The 20,091-nt window shown below is 37.1% G+C and overlaps 1 protein-coding gene across 1 annotated transcript; it reads left to right on the top strand.

Annotated features, from left to right (window-relative positions):
- The first annotated feature begins 1,564 nt into the window (after positions 1 to 1,564).
- hykk.2 (hydroxylysine kinase, tandem duplicate 2) lies at positions 1,565 to 6,871 on the top strand. Its single transcript, XM_077584244.1, has 5 exons — positions 1,565 to 1,666; positions 3,085 to 3,392; positions 4,784 to 4,926; positions 5,070 to 5,250; positions 5,317 to 6,871. The coding sequence occupies exons 2-5, from the start codon at positions 3,089 to 3,091 to the stop codon at positions 5,757 to 5,759; spliced, it is 1,071 nt and encodes a 356-aa protein (XP_077440370.1). The 5' UTR covers positions 1,565 to 1,666; positions 3,085 to 3,088; the 3' UTR covers positions 5,760 to 6,871.
- Positions 6,872 to 20,091: the final 13,220 nt, after the last annotated feature.

The following is a 20,091-nucleotide window of genomic DNA, read 5'->3' as shown; positions in this document are numbered from 1 at the left end:
TCACATGGAGAGTTTGTAGGAAATGTTTTTTTAATTCTTGTAACCGAAGTTCCAACTCATATCCCTAGCAGCCATGCAACATGATCCTCGGAGCTGGAAAATATTCATGCAAACTGAACCAAGATCGTTTTCATTGACATCTGTTTCACAGCTGCCACGTTAAATGAAAACTGCTTCAGTTAAGAGGCGATGAGGGCAACAAGTGAACTGACTAAATGTCATGACATCAAAACAAAAAGAACAGATGGAGGCTCAAGACAATTTATTATAGCATGATGAAATTGTTCCCGTTTTTCAATTTGCACCCAATACGAGCCACTCAGCACGAGCGTCGACATAATATAATGAAGGACAGCAGCAGAGCAAAGAGAAGCGGCAGCCAGACAGGCCGAAATTCAGATATCGGGGTGAAGCAGAGTGTAAGACTAGTTGCATAACCTAACCATACCAAAATCACAAAGAGTGTAAAAAGTAGTGACAGAGGTAGCAACTCCATTCCAAAGTAATGGGGCCTAAATTGAGGAAAAAATCTCCAAAAATTTCAGAGTTACACTACTGATTTTCTTAAATTCTTAAAGTATTTTACATCCTGAAAACATCGAGGGTACCACCCATCAAATGGGAAAATTAAATCCAACCCTTAATGAGCTGCATATTTCCTGAAAGACAGGCTGTGAACAAGCCATTTAAATTGTGTCAATGTGCAGTATGATGTAATTTACAAATACATGATTATTTTGTGAACCAATACAATAAATGTGAGTAGGCCTATTTCAGGGGTGGACACACTCGGTCCTCGAGGGCCGGAGTCCTGCAGGTTTTGGATGTTTCCCTTCTTCAACACAACTGATATATGATCAGCTCATCAGCAAGTTCTGCATAAGCTTGGCAACGACCCTGTTGATTGGAATCAGCTGCGTTGCAGCAGGGAAACCTCCAAAACCTGCAGGATGCCGGCCCTTGAGGACCGAGTTTGCCCACCACTGGCCTATTTGAATGTCCTAAATTCCTTCTCCGAAAATGGACATTATATTAACTCTATGGTGACACCCTGTGGCCAATCATGATAACTCCCATAATTTGATTTCTCCTTACTCAAATTTGTTTTTACAAAAGTATGAAAACACGTTATCAGCATTACAACAAAAACATTTTTTAATGCTCCAATGAGAAGGTTTAGCAACATAATTTCGTGGCTACTATTTTAATTATTAATTGTACACATTGCGACATTTTCCTTGTTGCAATGGTTTTCCTGTGAAACTGTAGACCTTGGGTTACAGAAGTGGCAGACTACTGTTAAATGAGAGCCTGGGGCGTGGAATTTGAACAAACTTATATTACGGCCACGCAGCTGAATTCCTCCCACATTGCAAACATATCATGCATAGATTTTTGAAGGCTCAAAACTGTCTATTGAGTGTGAAAACTTATTTGTATGCGTGGCCGGGCGATATTTGAGATATAATAATGCTTTTCTAACATTCATTTCATATTAAAACCAGAAGATAACAGCCACGTAGTCGTTTTATTTTGAAAAGATATCCCGGATGTGGATATTTTTTTATTTTTTTTATAAACACGAACATTTTCGGACATGAAGTAAACTGGTTAGCATTCAGCAATTCAAAGGTCATAGACACGGCTCATTGCCACGCATTACGAGGTAAGTTTAACCTCTAGGCTTTATTGTGACCATTTTTTTTTGCTTTTTGTTGGTTCTGACCCAGCCATTTCAAAATAAAATACTGCCCACGGGTTAAGTGTTACACACTTTTTTTATGATGTTTGCCTTAATTCTTGTCGTGGGAAGTTCTCTCGCAAAAAGAAAGGGACCGCAAACAAAAATGGAAATTGCAACAGACCACAATTTGAACACCTTTTTCAAAACAGTTTCTCAAGTAGATACGTTATTTAATAGTCACGCTCGCGGTTTTGTAAAGCGGGTTTGAAGCAATCCCGTTATTATTACCCGAAACTGCTGCTTGCGACTACACTATGTTGGAGCTGTTACAGTTTCGTAATTGTGTCATCAATGCTGCATACGTTAGGAAGCACCTGATTTACATTCATGGGCTAGGGCATTTATCGCTTTTTAATTTTTAATTTTTTTAAGACCGAGTACAGTCTAAATAAATATTTAGTGCTCCAAATACCACCATCAATACTAACATTAAAATGAACATTAAACTAACAATAAAAACTGACGTTAAACTAGAATGTTATTTATGCAGTCACTGCTTAGAACTATTGTATTATTATTTGTAATTTTATATATGGTTATAGTATTTATATCTACATATTTTAGAAGTATTGTATAATTGTAGCGTAAGTACAGGTTTTTTTGCTTTGTTTTTATGAATACTGACATGTTAATAATAATATAAAAAAAACATTATTATTATTATTATTATATAAAATAAGTAGGATCTTATGGAAGGCGTAAATGAATATCTTTATTGACAGACTCAGGTCCATTAAAATAATTTTTTTTGATTATTGTTATTTTTGCTTTGTTTTGATTTTTGTTTACGTGTTCAGAATAAAAACAACCAATTAAATACAGTAGCGTGGAGGACCTTTAATGTTAGTCAAAAACAAGAGAAGTTTCCCACCCTAATATGCATATTTAATATTATTGCAGTCAGGCAACTGTAACATTATACAGAGTTGGAATATTAACATTTTACTAATATATTAAATTGCATGTAAACGTTAAGCAAAAAAAAAAAGAAGAATGAATATATATATTCTCTTTACCACACTTTGAGAATCACTGCCATAGAGTAAATATTACATTCGATTCTATAAGTGGAGATAGTTTTATAAGACTAGGAAGCTTATTAAATTTAGATTCTACTGTACTATGTTCCCACACCCACAACACTCATACAGAAAAGTCTTGTCTTCATTGTTTGTAGGTGTGAGTGTGAATGGTTGTCTATACTCTGACCGGCAACCACTCCAGGATAGGCTCCACTCACTTGTGACCCTGATCCGGACAACCGGTGTTGGATGGGTGGATAAACCAAAGCACTGCTGTACTGTACATAACCGAAACATATTTATTTGTGTTGTGTACAGGAAGATGGCAGACAACCCTGCCAAACCCAACCTCAGCCAGTCTCAGGCAGAATACATTGTCAAGAAATACTACAATCTGACTCCCTCTAAACTCCGCAGTCTGCCCAGCTACGATGACCAGAACTTTTGCATTGCGGCTGCCGAAGGTGGCGCGTATGTGCTGAAGATTATGAACTCAGTGCACACTCAGGAACCCACAATGATTGAACTTCAGACGTATGCAATGAACTTTCTGCACGATAATGGACTTCCTACCCAAACAGCCCAGAAAACAGCCATGGGGTACCCCATGTTCCTCAAACGCATTGGTAGGATCCACTATTGACTGAGAGTTAAATAGATGAATAGATACTGTAAGGTAGGTCGGTATATAGATAGACAGTGTTGCAGTTGTTACATGGCGAGCAAACACTGACCACTCAAGTCCCAAATTAATTTTAAATGTATTATTTTCCACTTGAACAGCTTCACTACCTTCATAGTAAGATATTCAGTTAAAAAACGGATACAAATGTCCAATTATAGTTTACAGGCGGAAACAATGGCCGTCATGTGCCATCGTTACATCCGAGGATCATGTGACACAACTTATTAGTGGTTCACGTCACAAAATAAATTAAGCAAAAAAGGTAGTTAAGGTGTATACTGTGATGCTATAAAACCTCCCCAGCCCAGTTAATGATCGACCCGTCTTGCTGATAGTCAGCCCTCACATTCTGCTTACACGTGTTGCATCACATCACACCTGCATTAAACACACCTTCAGATGTATTTGTTATTATAGTCTAGACCTCTTCTTTACTTTCTTTGGCAGTTAGATTAGACTGATGGATTGCTCAATTCAATGATGACAAAACGAGCTGATCTCGGAGGAAAGTGGCCACTGAGCGCTCAGCAGCAGGCAACAAAGACACAGAGGGAATGCATTTCAGCTCCTTGTAGAAAAAGTAGTGATATATATATATATATATATATATATATATATATATATATATATATATATATTAGGGGTGTGAATTGCCTAGTACCTTGCGATTCGATCTGTATCACGATTCATAGGTCACGATTCGATACCGATTAATCTTGATACGAATCGATAAGTCAATTATTGTGATTTTTTTTAAACAAAAATTTAGAAAATACTTATCAGTAATTTTGTACATGTACACTGTAAGGTTTGTATGAAAATGTACTTCAGGCTTATAACTGTGAGCCACTGTATTTAGCAAACAGGTTGGAATCTGTTTCATGTTTGAACAGCATTGAAGTAAATTATTAAGGCTTAATGTTCTATTAATATAGCATTCTTCTATGCTTAAAGTGTGAAACCTAACCCTAAGTAAAACTTTAAAAAAAAAAAAAATCCATAAAAAATTGATCTTTCAAAATCAATTCGGCTGCATATGAATCGATACGAGAATTGTGTGTTGTAATATCGCGCTAAATTGCCAAATAAATGTTTTTCAACACCCCTAATATATATATATATATATATATATATATATATATAATCAGAATGTTTGCAGATCCCATTTATTGGCCTTGCTCATGTCACATACAGTATTACATTAAAGTTATGGGCCAATTAGATCCATATGTCAAGTTTATCCTTTTTTTTATTTTTGTCATCCCTCACCCAATATTATCAGAAAAAGACGAAAGCTATCATACTAATTGTGGAATTGTTTCATTGTGGCAGATTGTGGCTCCGGTTTACAGAAGTACCTGGTGCGCCTGTTGACTTATTTGCCAGGAATCCATATTTCCGAGGTGCCTTCCTCACCACAGCTACTTTATGAAGTCGGCCGGACAGCAGCCAAAATGGACGTCGCCCTCAATGAGGTTCAAACAATTCTGTTGATATGCATTTGATTTCCTTTGGTTGGTTGCAGTAGTTAAAACAACGAAAATATACTGCTTTGCTCTAATTTAATATTATTGTGTATTTCCTATTTCTATTGACTCCCCCCCCCCCCCCCCCCCAGATGAAACATCCTCAACTTAACGTACTGGAGAGGGAGGACTTCATATGGAGTTTGTCAAGTATTCCCCTTCTGGAGAAATATATGAAAGTACTCGAAGGAGACCCTCTTCTGGAGGTTGTGAAGTCCGTCCTTCATCAGTACAAAACCACCGTGGCGCCCCAAAACTCCAGTTTCCGCAAGTGTAAGTGTTGATATATATATATATATATATATATATATATATATACATGGTTTTGTCTTTCCTCAGGCCTCATTCACGGAGACTTTAACGATCTCAATGTGCTGGTGGAAGCTAATGAAAGCAACGGCTACAAGATTTCTGGCATCATCGATTTTGGGGATATGAACTTTGGTTGCTACGTCTACGAGCTGGCCATCACCATCGCGTACATGATGCTGGAACACCCCAACGCCATCGAGGTGGGCGGAGCCATCCTTGCCGGCTGGGAAAGCGTCTTCCCACTCAACGCGGCAGAGAGAGACTGCCTCTTTTGGCTGGTCCTGTCACGCCTCTGCCAGTCAGTAGTGATTGCTCGTCATTCCGTGACTTTGCAACCTGAAAACGAAGAGTATCTGATGATTTCATCCAAGAAAGGCATTCCCATTTTACGCAAGCTCTTTGAGATGGGAAAGGAGCAAGTGGAGAAAGAGTGGTTCCAAAGTGCTGCTCAGTTCAGTGACGGGAAGTAAGTGAGGCAAGATTTTCTTAGATTCATTCGCGACAAACAATATGTTGTTATGTATTTTGGATGATTTGTCAGCATATTTGATCGGCTTTGATGGACCTTCCTGAGTTTGAGTTGAGACTGTCCATTAAAAAGAGTGTTTGATATTTTACGCTAAAACCTTTCCACTTGAGCTAAGATTGTTATTTTCCAAGTATAACTTAGTTTATAAGCATACAAAAAGATAGACGTTTTAGACCAATAATTTTTTTTTAAAAAAGATAACGCGCTCATGAACGTTTTGGAGAGTGCACAATTGGTTGAAGTCAAGGTTGGAGTGTAGCTAAAAATGATCAACGTAAAGGATTACTAATCTACACGTACAATCATACACACGAATGAATGATCAGGTGTTGTTTTGAAAACGACATTTCTTCGTGTTTCTCAAAACGGTTGGTAAATACTTGTTATGTAAAATCATTGGTCTGACCTCATTTCAAATGTCAGTAACTTTGATACTTTTGTACTGATTTCTGTTTCTGTACATGGAAAAAATACCCAACTTTAAATATTTGTATATTTCATCATAAATTTGGAAACTGTATGTGTGCATGAAAGCTTGATTGTACAGTATGTGTGATGCGTTAAATGGGAATGCATTGCTGTCATCGATAAATAGAATTATAATGATTATCTAACTTTCTGTCTGGAAGATACAGTTCTGATTGAAATATTACTACTTCCCTAAACAAAGCACGTGGGAATTATATAATGCAGTAGTCATGCAAAGACTGCCTTGATTTTTAAATTTTTAATTAATTAATTAATTTTATTTTTATTTTATTTCTTCTTTTTTTTCTTTCTTCTGGAGAGCTTAGTATTGTTCATTCGGTAATTTGACCGATTTGACGGACTGCCTTGATTTTGATTTTTACAATGCTGCCATGAGCTGGGTTGAACACTAGATGGCGACATCGTTCCATGTACACTCCCATCCTACTTTGCAGGCAATGGTGCCCTTTGTTTTTTTTTTCTCCAAATGTCCTATTCGATTTGTATACTTTTGAATGATGGACGGTGTACAGTAGTAGAATACAGTGTATTCATTTAATAAACGGAGAACAGTATGTAAAAGTTTTTCGGAAACCAAAATGTGGACCTGTAAGAACAAAGTGAACACAATATTGTGACTGACATATTTGATTTTGCTATGAGCTCAATAGCACGCAATATTTAGCTCAGGAAGAAATGCAGATTCTTAATATTTTAATATTAATTGTAAAAAAAAAAAAAATCTTTACATGTCTTTTTTTTTAAGTACAGAAATAACAACACAATTCCAGTGTAGCCTGAAGCCATAATGAAAAGTAACAACTTTCTTTGTTCATGGTGTACTATTTTTAATTCACTGTATAGTTCCCTTGAATCCAAACACAGTGAATCTGCTCTGCAAGGGCGTTTATCTGACTCTCGATGTTGTCCTGATGCTGCTGAAGGCATATCTCCTCTTCACTGCCTTATCTGCCTCTTCTCACGTGCCTTGAAGACCCCCCCATCCCTTTCCTCCTCGCCTTTGTAATCCACAATCCATAAATGATGGCTGGAATACAAATGGCAACTCTGAGGACTTAGTTGAATATACCAACCCCACTCAAAAGTGCCATTAATCCTCTTGGCATTTGAAAATAGCAAGCGCTCTTTTTCATACGGCACTTATTTTAAATACAGCAGACTGAGCAGAGGACTCTAATTTATACCTAAAAAGGAAGGAAAAAAAAGCTTTCAGCTATAATTAGGTTATTTTGAATGCATTTTTATTTTCTTTGTATTGTGCACAGTTTGTATATTTCCATTTGTTTACTTCTTCAACAAAATGCAACAGTGAAGAGGAAAACGAAGGAAATCGATAACAACAGAAAAACTCTTTCCTGCACGTTAAGAAAAACGTAATGCGCAGCCAGCTGCATTTTGATTATTGTGCCAAATGTTGATTTTCGATGTCACTTAACAAACACCTGAAAGGAGCATGTAAAAACAAAAAAGTCACGCGCCACTCTAACAAGCTGGTTCTTCCAGTCGGATCACTTTGTTTTCAGAGCCTAACTGAATGTTGACCTCAGTCATGGACTTTCGACCTTTTGACCTACAAAACTCCCAAAGAAAGAAAATAAGTACATCCTTAAATGAGTGTCGCACATTGCCACTTCTTGTTACTACAGAAGGCATGTGTATAGATAAAATTAATTATAAAACAATAAATAAAACAATTACAATACTACAGTATTGACAATAGAATGTGAAATGAGTTTCATGCAATATACAAAAAAAGTTTTTTTTATTTTAAATACTATATTATTTTTCACTGTCAACGGATAATATATCAGCCGGTTAAAAAAAAAACGACAGCTAATTAATTGCCAATGGCATCGAGTAGAGTGCACTGCAAGTTTGATGTACTTCTCCAGACTTTTCTTCACACATTCTCCGCTCTATTTTTTGACTGCACAGTGATGATCCCAATCCACCCACACACCAAAAAAAAAAAAAGATAGTTTGAGCTCTTAGTATAAAATTGATATCTGACACTTGACAGTAAAGTCTCACACACCCCCTCATACCCGGCAGCCACAAGTAGATACTGTCCATCTATTGATTTTCTAGGAACTTTATTTGTAGTTAATGTTTAGACAAAAAAAAGTGTAAACAATTTTGTTTGGAAATGAAATCTTTTTTTTCATATACTCAAACAGGCTAATGTCACAAGAGCTCACACAATTTTATGCACTCACTCTCATACCCTGCAGGTGATATGTAACTTCTGTAATTGTGTACCTTTTAGTTTATTTCTCTCTTTACTGACAGAGGCTCAACTATTCATTTAAAAGCTGCCCATAATTAAAAATTAGGGGTGCCAGCCGATTAAATGTTTTAATCGTACAATTAATCGCATGACTTCAATAGTTAACTTTCGATTAATCGCAAATTATTATATCTGCACTAAAATGTACAATAGAATGTAATATAAAATATTTTTGTCTAAGTTTTGATACTCTTTTTAACAAAAGTGGGAAAAATGTTAAACTAATAGAAATATGGCTGCATCTTTTAGTCATTGATACAGTAATTTTATAATTATTCATAAAATTTAGTTAAAATTAAAAAGATGTACTGTAATGTGAAAAATGAGTGTGATATTGATTTGTGTAGAGGTAATTTTTTTTTTGCCACTAAATGGCATAATTGCATTTGTAAGCCGTTGGTGACAGCTCAGTGCATTTTTCTTTTCATATTAAGAGCTATCTAATCTTTAACATGAAGTAACTTGTGAAATTCTGCACATTTTTAAAATTGTAAAATACAACCTCACCCAAGTTTTGGGCGACCATGAATCACGAGTTTAAAAAATTAGTGGTGTTAAAGGAACTTCAAATTTACGGAAGAGGATAAGGGCCAATGAAGAGAGAAAAAAAAAGTTTTGCAGGATTCTGACTTTACTCTCAGAATTCTCACTTTAAAGTGAGAATTCTGCCTTTAATCTCAGAATTCTCACTTTAAAGTGAGAATTCTGCCTTTAATCTCAGAATTCTGACTTTAAATTCAATCTCAGAATTCTTACTTTAAAATCACAATTCTGACTTTATTCTCAGAATTCTGCCAAATTATTATTCTATTATTATTATTCTGACTTTAAAGTCAGAATTCTGATTTTTAAGTGAGAATTCTAACTTTATTAGTGCTACTATTATTATGACTTTAAAGTCAGAATTCTGTAGCACTAATAAAGTCAGGATTCTGACTTTAAAGTCAGAATTCAGAAAATAAAGTTAGAATTCTGACTTTAAAGTCAGAATTCAGAGAATAAACTGAGAATTTTGACTTTAAAGACAGAATTTTGAGATTAAAGTGAGAATCCTGCCAAACTTTGTTTTCTCTCTTCATTTTCCCTTAATCCTCTTCCGTATAAATTAACTCAAAATTAACACACTAATTTTGACACTCCTAATTAAAATACTTGTATTACACTTACAACGTTTTCATCGTTGAGTTTTTTGTTGTTGCTTGAATCGGAAGAGCAGAGTCCGGGCTTCTTTTAAATTTTGAAAGGTGTTGAACTCTATTATGTGTAGACAAAAGTATCCAGTAAGAGCTTGGCTGCAATATTTTCCAAGCGTCACTAATTTGTCCAACTGATGTTGATGTCATGGACAGCACAGGTCAGGTCAGGTTGAGAACTGCTCCACTGTGACAGTCCCAAAACAACAATCCAAAACGTGATATCAGTGCAGACACGCAATGCACAGCACACGACAGAATAAAGACGTCTGATCATCGGGAGTTTTTATTCCAGAGAAGTCGACTTCCTCTCTGACATTCTGTTGGCCTTTCATAAAGTAAATTAACAGCAGATCCATTTGATTGTCACTGTGTTTGATTAGTGAATACCGTTCTCAAGGTTATGGCACAGAACCTTTAAGTGTTTGACAATGTGCTCCATGTTAATAACACACTACATGTAACAAGAGGATGGAGGACTGTTGTTTTTACTTGGGTAGATTAATTTAACTTGGCAAAGTCTACATTATGAGCAGTGTTGAAACAGCTGCTTTGCCTTCGCCTCGACAAGCACATTTTATTTTCCCGTTACCTCTTGCTATTCGCTATTTTTTTGTAATATTAAACACAATGGTCTGCATCTGGCCTGTGTCACGAGTGTCAGCGGCCTGTGCACATAATAAAAGCCACAACACTTAATCTAAATTAAAGAAAAGAGTTGACAAAGAACCAAGAGTCCTTATAATAACATAAAGGGTGTTATTCCTTTGGCATTTGATTTACATGCCGGCTAATTAAAGTGTTTCTGGATTGCATATTATGTAGTTATAATGAAAACTATATTGTCAGCCTAACGACATAATTACCAGTCATTTTTAACTTTCTGTTATCAAATTAAATAAATACCAATAAACTTGTTGTACTTGTGGTTTTATCTTGGTTTCCCGATGATTAAATATGACTTAAGCTATTAGGCTAACGTTGCCAAATATGCTGCATCCTATATTTGCTCATCGCCATCGCAACAGAGTTGTGAAATAATAGACATGTTAAGATAAATGTAGAGCAAGCAGATAGGTTCCTCTATAAAAAAAAAAAAAAGTAAGTAAACCTCAGTTTGCATTGAGTCAATTGCCGCAAGCTAACTTGCTAGCTAGCTTGTCTAACTGTACTTCTTTATACCGGTTAGTTCAATGTCTGATGTACAGCTGTGGAAAAAATGAAGAGACCACCTTGTTTTCTTCAATTGCTTGTTCATTTTAACGTCTGGTGCCACCTAAAAGTGACTGACACGGACACAAAAAGAAAACATGGAATGCCTAAAAGCACTGTTTTGGCAGTACATGTCCTAGCTATATATTTATGAACTAGGGGATGTTTAATACTACAGTTTTTTTTTTTTTAATTCAGAATGATCAATACGAGTAGCCTACTAAACTCTTGATTGTTCACAGATACCGATAGCAAGAAAAACATACAATACTTTTGATATATAGCAATGTTTTAGTTCTTGATCATACAATGGCCACAAGAGGGCAGTATTAGCTGCAATTGTCGCAAGTACAGATACCTTGAAATAAGGCCAGTTATCGACCTGATACTGACACTTGATACTCATCCCTAAGATCTTAGGAAGTGATTTTGGTCAGTATATCAAGAAAAGCTTTGGAAAATTCCTCTATCAGCTTTTAAATTCAATGAGCTGTTTTTGTTTTCATTGATATACTGGTCCAAACAAATGTACTTTTACTTGCACTATAGGCATTTAAAAAGGAACAGGAAATTAAAGCAACAAGGTGGTCTCTTAATTTTTTCGGTGCAATTGCAAACTTTACAATATGTCATTAATACCAACATAAAGATACACTGAAACTCGCCCGGTTTCACAGTGTCCTAAATTACACTTCAAATCGACTTCATCCTCTCTCTTTCCCAGCATATGTCACTGTTCGATGAAAACCATGCATGCTGCTTTTATCAAGAGCTATAGAACAACAAAGTATTATGACAAATTTATTAGACAAATTAATGAAGAGAAACATACTTCTGCTGTATGTACTGTATGTATGTAAAAAATGAGGGGGAACGGAATACATTTAATGTAGGCCTATTGCTATTTTATTCCAAACATAGCATAATAAAACATGTTTGTTAGTTTTTTTAATTGGTTTTGTTTTGTTTTACAAATTGGTCGTATAGGACAGAAACCCAAAAGTTGGCCTGGGAGGAGGACAAAGGAGAATTAAATCCCTGCGGAAGAGTTTGTAATCTCTCTCTTTTTTATTTTTATTTTTTAGCAAATTGTATCCTTTGAAAAGAAAGTCAAGGAATTAAGGCGAACTCTGGTAAAGTTGTTTCACTAAAACATGAAGTCATATAACATTGTGCGGGGTGGCAGCACAAGTTAAGTCAACAAAGGAGCTGTTTTCCAACAGTAATCTTGTGTCTCTCACAGGCCCGCTGTTTTTAGATAAAACAGACGCCAGTATGTCATTTCCAGTAATTCAGCCAAATCATCTTTCTCTCAGAAGGGAGAAATTGGGGTGACTTTGGGTTGCTGTTTGTTTGCTTGCTGTTGGCAAGATAAAAAAAGAAAGAAGAGAATTAAGATTTAATTCTGGCCATTGTTGCTCATGACTCTTCTGCACAGCAGAGTAATCACCATAATATTTGCGTCGCTCTCTGAGATCTAAGGAACTAGAGGACATGTGTTTCTGATAAGAGTGCTAAGGTGTTTATATATGCGCAATTGTGCACACGTATGTGGTTACGAGACTGCAAGTGGGAAGAAAAGAACCCATCACAAATGGGGAAAAGATGAGGAGGAAAAAAGAGGTGAGTGGGTGGGCGATGCTGATGTCTCCTTTGTGAAACATTGGAAGGGATCGCGGGTGTTGGCGTGACCCTCCCACGTCTTATAACATCTTAACCTCATCGGCCAAAATCCCTATGAGATGCATCATTGGCCTCATTCATTTTCTTTTTGGCCAGCAACACAAGATATTGCAATAGGCTCGCTCTGTCGCAAACTGTATCCAAATCAGTCAACCTTTTTTTACTTTCTGTCCAAAGCTTTACTATTGCTTGGGTACTTTGAGATTTCCCTATTTGAAAAAAGTTTAAACATGTGGAGGAAGTATAGACAGAGTAGAAGAAAATATAGAGGAACCTTTAAATATTAGAGGTCGACCAATGTCATGGAAGAAAGCGAGTTAGACTTTCAAGTGTTTTAAAGTATCCACAAAACATCTTGACAAGATTCTTGTAAGTAAACAAATGTTGAGGTGTGTAAACTTGTTAATCTGTAAATACAAATTAAAACAAACAAAAGCACCATACCCTGCTGACGTTTGTGAATAGTGGCCAGTAACACTTTACTGTGTTCACATTGCGTCCATTAGGTGGCAGTAATGTCAAACAAGACAGGATATGTCATTAAGAGTGAAATAAAATGATAATAAAAAAATACAGAGGTGGCAAATCCAGGTCCAGAAAGTAAAATCCCTGCCACAGTTTGTCTTTAGCCCCTGATGCTAGCTAGCTAGCTCCCTAACAGGTAAACGAGCACCATGGGAGCTAGCTAACACCTGAAAGTAAAAACCCTGCCACAGTTTGGATTTACCCCAGTTGCTAGGTAGCTCCCATGGTGCTCGTTTGCCTGCTAAGGGAGCTAGCTAGCTAGGTAGCATCAGGGTTTAAAGCGAAACTGTGGCAGGGTTTTTACTTTCAGGTGCTAGCTAGCTTCCTAGGTAGCTCCCATGGTGCTTGTTTAACTGCTAGCATGCTAGCTAGCATCAGAGGCGAAAGCCAAACTGTGGCAGGGATTTTACTTTCTGGACCTGGATTTGCCACCTCTGAAAAAATATTTATTTGCCATGCAAACATAAAATGTTGGGTTGAATCGTCAACATATAAATAAAGAACTAAATAATCTAACCCTCACACTGGGGGGACTACAAAGGATTTTGATCTAGCAAACTGCTGTTAAAGAGGTCAGAGGCGCTTTTTTTGCTCCATGCTGAGCTCATGAATCAGAGGCTGCAGTTGAGAAAAAGACACAGAGGCGTCGGCCGGCCTGTGGGATCAGAAGCAGGCAAAGACTCATGAGAACTATTGAATTATATGAGTATGTTTAAAGATGTTTGTACGTTTACGTAACTGTGCTAAATCTTCCCTCCGGGAAAATGAAATCTCAGCTTGGTTTATCTTTTACATGTGTAATGAGCGTGTGTTTTTGTTGTGCATGTCTGCAGACGAGTCTATGTTTTATGGGTCTGTTTGTATGGCCACATCTGTTTGGTTCATGTAGATTTGGATTTCTGACTCGGACGAAATTATATAAATCTATTTAAGAAGTGCGTTGCTGAGATTTATAAGCAGACTTAAACCAGTAGTGTTTTACTGGACAAACAACAAACAGAATGATGTAATACCGCATCGTGGTGGCCAAGTTGTTTTGAGGAAAGAAAATGAGAAATGTGAGAAATGTTTGTTCATCTAAGCCCAGTCGTTAGCTTAGCTGACTCACAACAAGAATTGTGTCTTATGCCATTCTCTGTGTGTTTACATGTTGATTACATGTTTTTGAGAGTACCCCCCCCCCCCCCCCCCCCCACACACACACACACACATTACAAAAATATGTACTAGTATGTTTCTAGTACTTGAACACCTGCTGTGTCATAAATCACTGCTAGTTGTTTATTAGCTGAGCATATTCGTCATTGTAACATTTGGCGATACCTAGCTAGCAATAACAGCAATAAACCTGTCTGCTTGCTAACATTAGCTTACCCCGTTACTGTACCTAGCGTTCCTTCAATGAAATGCATCTCATAACAGTTGCCAACAGCCACATGCAGAAAACTACATACGATAGTCTACCCTCTTTCATTGCTGTTGTTTATTATTGTGTGTCTCTTTCTCACTGATTTGTTCATTGCGCTCTGGTTTTTACAGTTTTCCGGCGATGGTTTATTTTACTTGAGCGGGGACCAGAATCAATGAACCATACTGTACTTTATCCTTATTGAGGTTTACACGAGCTTGCCAGTTAAACTACTGATTCATTGTGTTAAGGCGGAACAAAAACAAAAACATTTTCTTTTCATTTATTTTGCAGACAGTAGGCCTACTTGTCCTTGGCGGGTAAGTGGAAAGAAGGCAGGTGAAAAGCCATTTTAGCTTCTGTTTTGAGGTAATCTTCCCTTGCTTTACACTTTATATTTGTTGTGACGAAAATGAAACAAAAACAAACAAATCACATGCAGGGATACCCATGCTCCTCTTTTATTGATTTCTCAAGATTGTGTGGGATACACAGTAATTTTTGCATCATTTTAAAAGACAATTCAAATGTAAATTATTATTTCAGTTTATTGCATGCTGCCTAATTTTTGTTGGACATTAACAAGAACTGTTTAAACAGTTTTAGTCACTCAGGATAGGAACCCATGCAGGCAGTTGTGGGCAGCCCTAGTCAAAAAATGCCTTTGGTGAAAATGCGTGGGAAAATGGTGCGTGGTTACGTTGTGTCTCGTGTTTTACAAGTGAGCGATAATTATTTACAAAAAGGTTTTGTGGAAATTAATTTTTGGTACTTTGTTGTTCCTTGTTGTTTAAACTAGTCAGTTGCATGTGACCCATTAAAGGGAACTAAATATCACTCTCTCAAATGTCTTCATCCAACCAGTAGTTCAACAGGTAATATACTAACTTAATTGTACTATGGGCATGACCCTGGGCCACACATTTGATCTTTCAGCTCCTTTACCACGTGCTTTCAATTATGGAGAAAATAATTAAGCTGTAGAAATGTCACTATGACCACAGTCATAGCCAAGCCCGAGAAGAGTATGAGCAAAAGATGTGATCTCAGTACAAGGGCTTTGTTGACCTCCTTTATTCGAAAATTGTTACTTGATAACTAATAACGTTGGCTTCCAACCAAGTTAACAGCTAAATGAAAATATTTAGTTTAAGAGCCAGCTAGAAGGGAGTATGACTTTCGTCTAACCTCCATCCGTCACCATTTGCGACATGTTGGAGACTCTTTTTGAAATAGGACACTCAATTGTGCAAATAACCCAGATGATTCTTGTGCATTAACGATCAACCACTATGCATCTCACGCCACGCATAACAAGACTGTGGTCACAAAAAAACATCACAGTCGGCCACTGTGATTAATTTGTGAATAAATATGTAGAGCAAAAAATGATCTGTGGTACCTCCGTTTTCTGAGGCCATATACACACGTAGCAGGGTATTTAAAAAAAGGATATTTCCTTCCTCTGGGTGTAGAAAAAAATAGTGTCCACACCACCACGTTTGTAGAAAAGAAAACATCCACAGCGTTTTTAAGTACGTTCATAACAATTCCAGACCTTAAGGTGGCAACAGTTCCCCAAATCCTATCCAATCAGAGTATGCCTCCGTCAGGGCGAGGCAACTTCCACAAATTGGGCCTACAATGAGATGCATGCCAATCCTCTAGGTGGCAGTAGTGAGCCAAATACTGCTCATCACTTAACCTTACGTCACACAAGCACGGACTGTCAGCCGCTGATCTGTTTATATGCGGATCAGTGCCGTCAGCGCACACACGACTTTTTTATTATTATTAAAGTTTTAATTTTTGTTAGTAGAAAAAAGAAGAAGTTTATTTTATTGTCTGTGTGTTTTGTTGTTTTAAATTAAAATGCCCTAAATATACTTTTCTTGGATTTGAGGCATACCAGGGAAAAATGGATTCAGTTTCATGTTCCCCCTCAGCGCACAGCAATTTATTTAGCTAATTGTTAAAAGCTAATTGTTTAATTCAATCAACCGTCTTGCCGCTAGCAGTTGGAGGGTGAAGAAAGCAACATTAGCTCTTATGGTTGATAGCCTGTTATTAACTTTACTGTGATTATTAACTGTGTATATATAGAAGTGTTTTTGTGTGTGTATGAAAGTGATTAATGGATCAAACTTGCTTGCTTGTCATTCACTTAAAGCGCTCATTGGCATTCCAGTTGAATTATTTTTCATCTAAATAAGCATGAAATAGCTTTTTCTTGCTTGCTTGCATGTCAGTAGGTGAGTTTTCATTACCCTCAGTTTTGCGCAAAAGCAAGCTGGTAATGGAAACACGTGATTTTCGAAAAAACAAGTTTTTACGCTCTCATGAGATGGTTTTTAAGACGTGTCGAAATAGAAGTATTTCGCAAAAGTGTAATGGAAACACTTTTTGCGCATTACCTTGTAGTCATGTGACCCCCGCCCAGCACGGAGGAAAGGAAGTAGGAAGTACGGGGTCACTCGCTTTCGTGTCGGATCTGCCTTCGGAGGAGACAACAAGTCTTTTTAAGCACGAAGCGATTCAGCTATGAAGCCAATAAGCCGCCGTTCAATGGCCGTTACTCCGGGCAACGAGCGACATACAGCGCACGTCGTCGTTGAAATCCATCCGTCCGCACCATAACACGAGTAATAAGCGTGCGCACACACACAACACCAAATACCCGAACCCGCCCGATGAGGGGAGGGAGATGGCTTTAAAGTAATATTAAGAACTTCGGCCGTCTGCCTTCCGTAAACATCATGACCACCTCCTACGGAACGGTGAGATCCCGCGAGACGGGACATTACGAGAATTGCGCCTCGGAAGCGAAACGCTTTTCAATGGAAACACCGGCAAGTTGAAATAGTACTTTATCGAAATACAATATTGCTTTTATTTTTGCGAAAAACTGTAATGGGAACGCACCTATTATGGTGTTCTTTTGGAAATATGGCCACAAAGTTCAACCTGGCTTTGATCGGCCCATTACTCACTTTTACACAAGTTTTTTCTTTTTTCCTTTTAAAGATAAGGCTTCCATCTTGGCACCCTAAACCATATCCTAGAAATATGTTGATTGTTGTCACCTGTAATCAACAGCCAGTACTTGCCAGAAATTCCAGCAGGTCCTTCAATGTTTCTACTGGCCTTTTCTGTCTCCCTGACTCCGTTTTCTAGTCAGTTCTTTGTAATGTCACTGTTGTGCCATATTTTCTCCACTTGATGATGACTGTCTGCACTGAGTTCCACTGCCTTGGATTATTTTTTTGGGGTAACCTCTTCCTGATGGATACATTTGAAAAAGGAGAGTGTAAGCTCTTTGTAAACCATCATAAATTCACGGATATGAATCAATCCAACTTGAATCCTGCAGCTACCTTTTTTTTTCAACAATTTGGTCTTACTCTCGCTGTCAACGTCGACCAGAAAAGAAACCTCTAAGTAGTAATAAGTGCGAGGATTTATTTGAATTTCAAACATCTAGGGGAAAAGGCGATGAAACCGTTATGAGCGACATAACCCCACTAAAACTGATCGCCTGAGTGATAACCAGGCAAGGAACACCCCATGGATAGAAAACTTGAAACTCAAGCCACCCTCTAAAAGCCTTTCTAGACATCTTGCTTCTTTTTTTCCCTTCATAAATCTCACCACTATGACTGCCAACATTGTTGCTCACTCAATAAGAAACAATTTCTAACCTTATTCTCCAGTTGACTAATTAGTGTCAAGGTTTGTTAGCATTTCTTGTGGGATGGGGGAGTTTCCTGTGACATTACAATCAAAAGCATTTGTCAAAAGAGGAGTTTTTGTAAGATGTTGGGGTAGGTTGAGGCATGGTGTGTGTGTGTGTGTTGGAGTGACATGGTTTGCTTAGTGAAATGGTGGGTGGGCAATTGAATGGGAGTGATCCTGTAATGTCTCAGGAAAGGCACTGGTAGTTCCAGTTTCCAGACTCCCACGAGCAGAATCGGAAACCTGAAAGGCAGGAAGCGTTGGACGAGCTTGCGTGGAGCTAACTGAAGTATGTAAATGTGAGCTTGCTGTCCAAATGTAATCTCTCTCCCACGTATGACATACAGTTAGGTCCAAAAGTACGGAAGGGCAGAACTGTTGATGTGGAGTGAACATTTTTAACTGGTAAATACGTTTAAAACGTACTTGGAAATAGGATGTGACCAAGAGTTTTTTTTTAAGCAGCTTATATTGATTTTGAGGAGCTCAGTTTTAGCTGTGAAATTGACGTAACAAGAATTATATATAATCAAATAAACAGAAACATATAAATTAGGGGTGTCAAAATTAGTGCGGTAATTTAAAGTTCCTTCAACGGCACATATTTTTAAACGCGCGATTAATGACCGCCCCTTACTTAGAAAGCCTGTACCCGGGGAAAGCCAGTTGCAACGCAACATACACGTGAAAATTTAGCAGTGATAAATGTAATAATAATGCGTATATTTGTGGAGACAGGGATCAAGTTGTATTTTACAATTTTAAAAATGTGCAGAATTTCACAAGTTACTTAAAACTACTGAACGTACAGTAGAATATTCCATTTCAAATCGCTACTGCCACCTGCTGACGAAAAATGAAACTGCACATACTGTTCGTCACATCCGCAGACAGGGCTCTGGAAATTCTAACCCGAATCCAGTCTGAAAACTATTGGCCAGAGGATTGCAAGACAGCTAAGGTGTTAATCTAATAATTAGAAGGCATTTCAGTCATAAATGGTCCAATAAAAAGCTTTTATAGCTCTTAATATGAGAAGAAAAATGCACTGAGCTGTCACCAATGTCTTACAAATGCAATTATGCCATCTAGTGGCAGAGGAATGACCAATACAAATCAAGATCACACTCGTTTTTTACAGTACAGCACATCTTTTTAAACTCAATTTTATGAATTGTTATGAAATTACTGTATCAATGACTAAAAGATGCAGCCATATTTGTAATAGCTAAACATTTTTTTCCACTTTTATGTTAACAAGAGTATGAAACTTAGAAAAAATATTTTATTGTACATTTAGAATAGAGCTGTCAAACGATTACATTTTTAAATCAGATTAATCACATCTTAGAATTTTGATTAATCATGATTAGTCGCTTAACCAAAACGGCTTTTTTAATAAACATTTTCCCCGCCAAATTTGAAGAGCACCAGGTTGTGTTGATCATTTTGACATTTAATGTTATGAGGACGTCTTAAACTCATCCTCCTCTTTTTCTAATCAGTTAATTACTTGCATAATTTAAAATAGAAAAAAATGACCCCAATATTTTGACTTATTTTGACAAATATTCTAAATGTGATATGCAAACATTTATTAAATTCTTTACTTTAATGCATGTAATTATGTTTATTGCTCAAACACAACCTGTGCTACCTTAAACATAGACAAACGCTGTCAAGCTAAAGGATAGGGGTCAAAATTAATACTGCGATTAATCTGCGTTAATTCATGATTAATGCG

Source organism: Vanacampus margaritifer, chromosome 13 (genome assembly GCF_051991255.1).
Source record: "Vanacampus margaritifer isolate UIUO_Vmar chromosome 13, RoL_Vmar_1.0, whole genome shotgun sequence".
Lineage (NCBI taxonomy): Eukaryota > Metazoa > Chordata > Actinopteri > Syngnathiformes > Syngnathidae > Vanacampus > Vanacampus margaritifer.
This window is presented reverse-complemented; position numbering and strand designations above follow the sequence as displayed.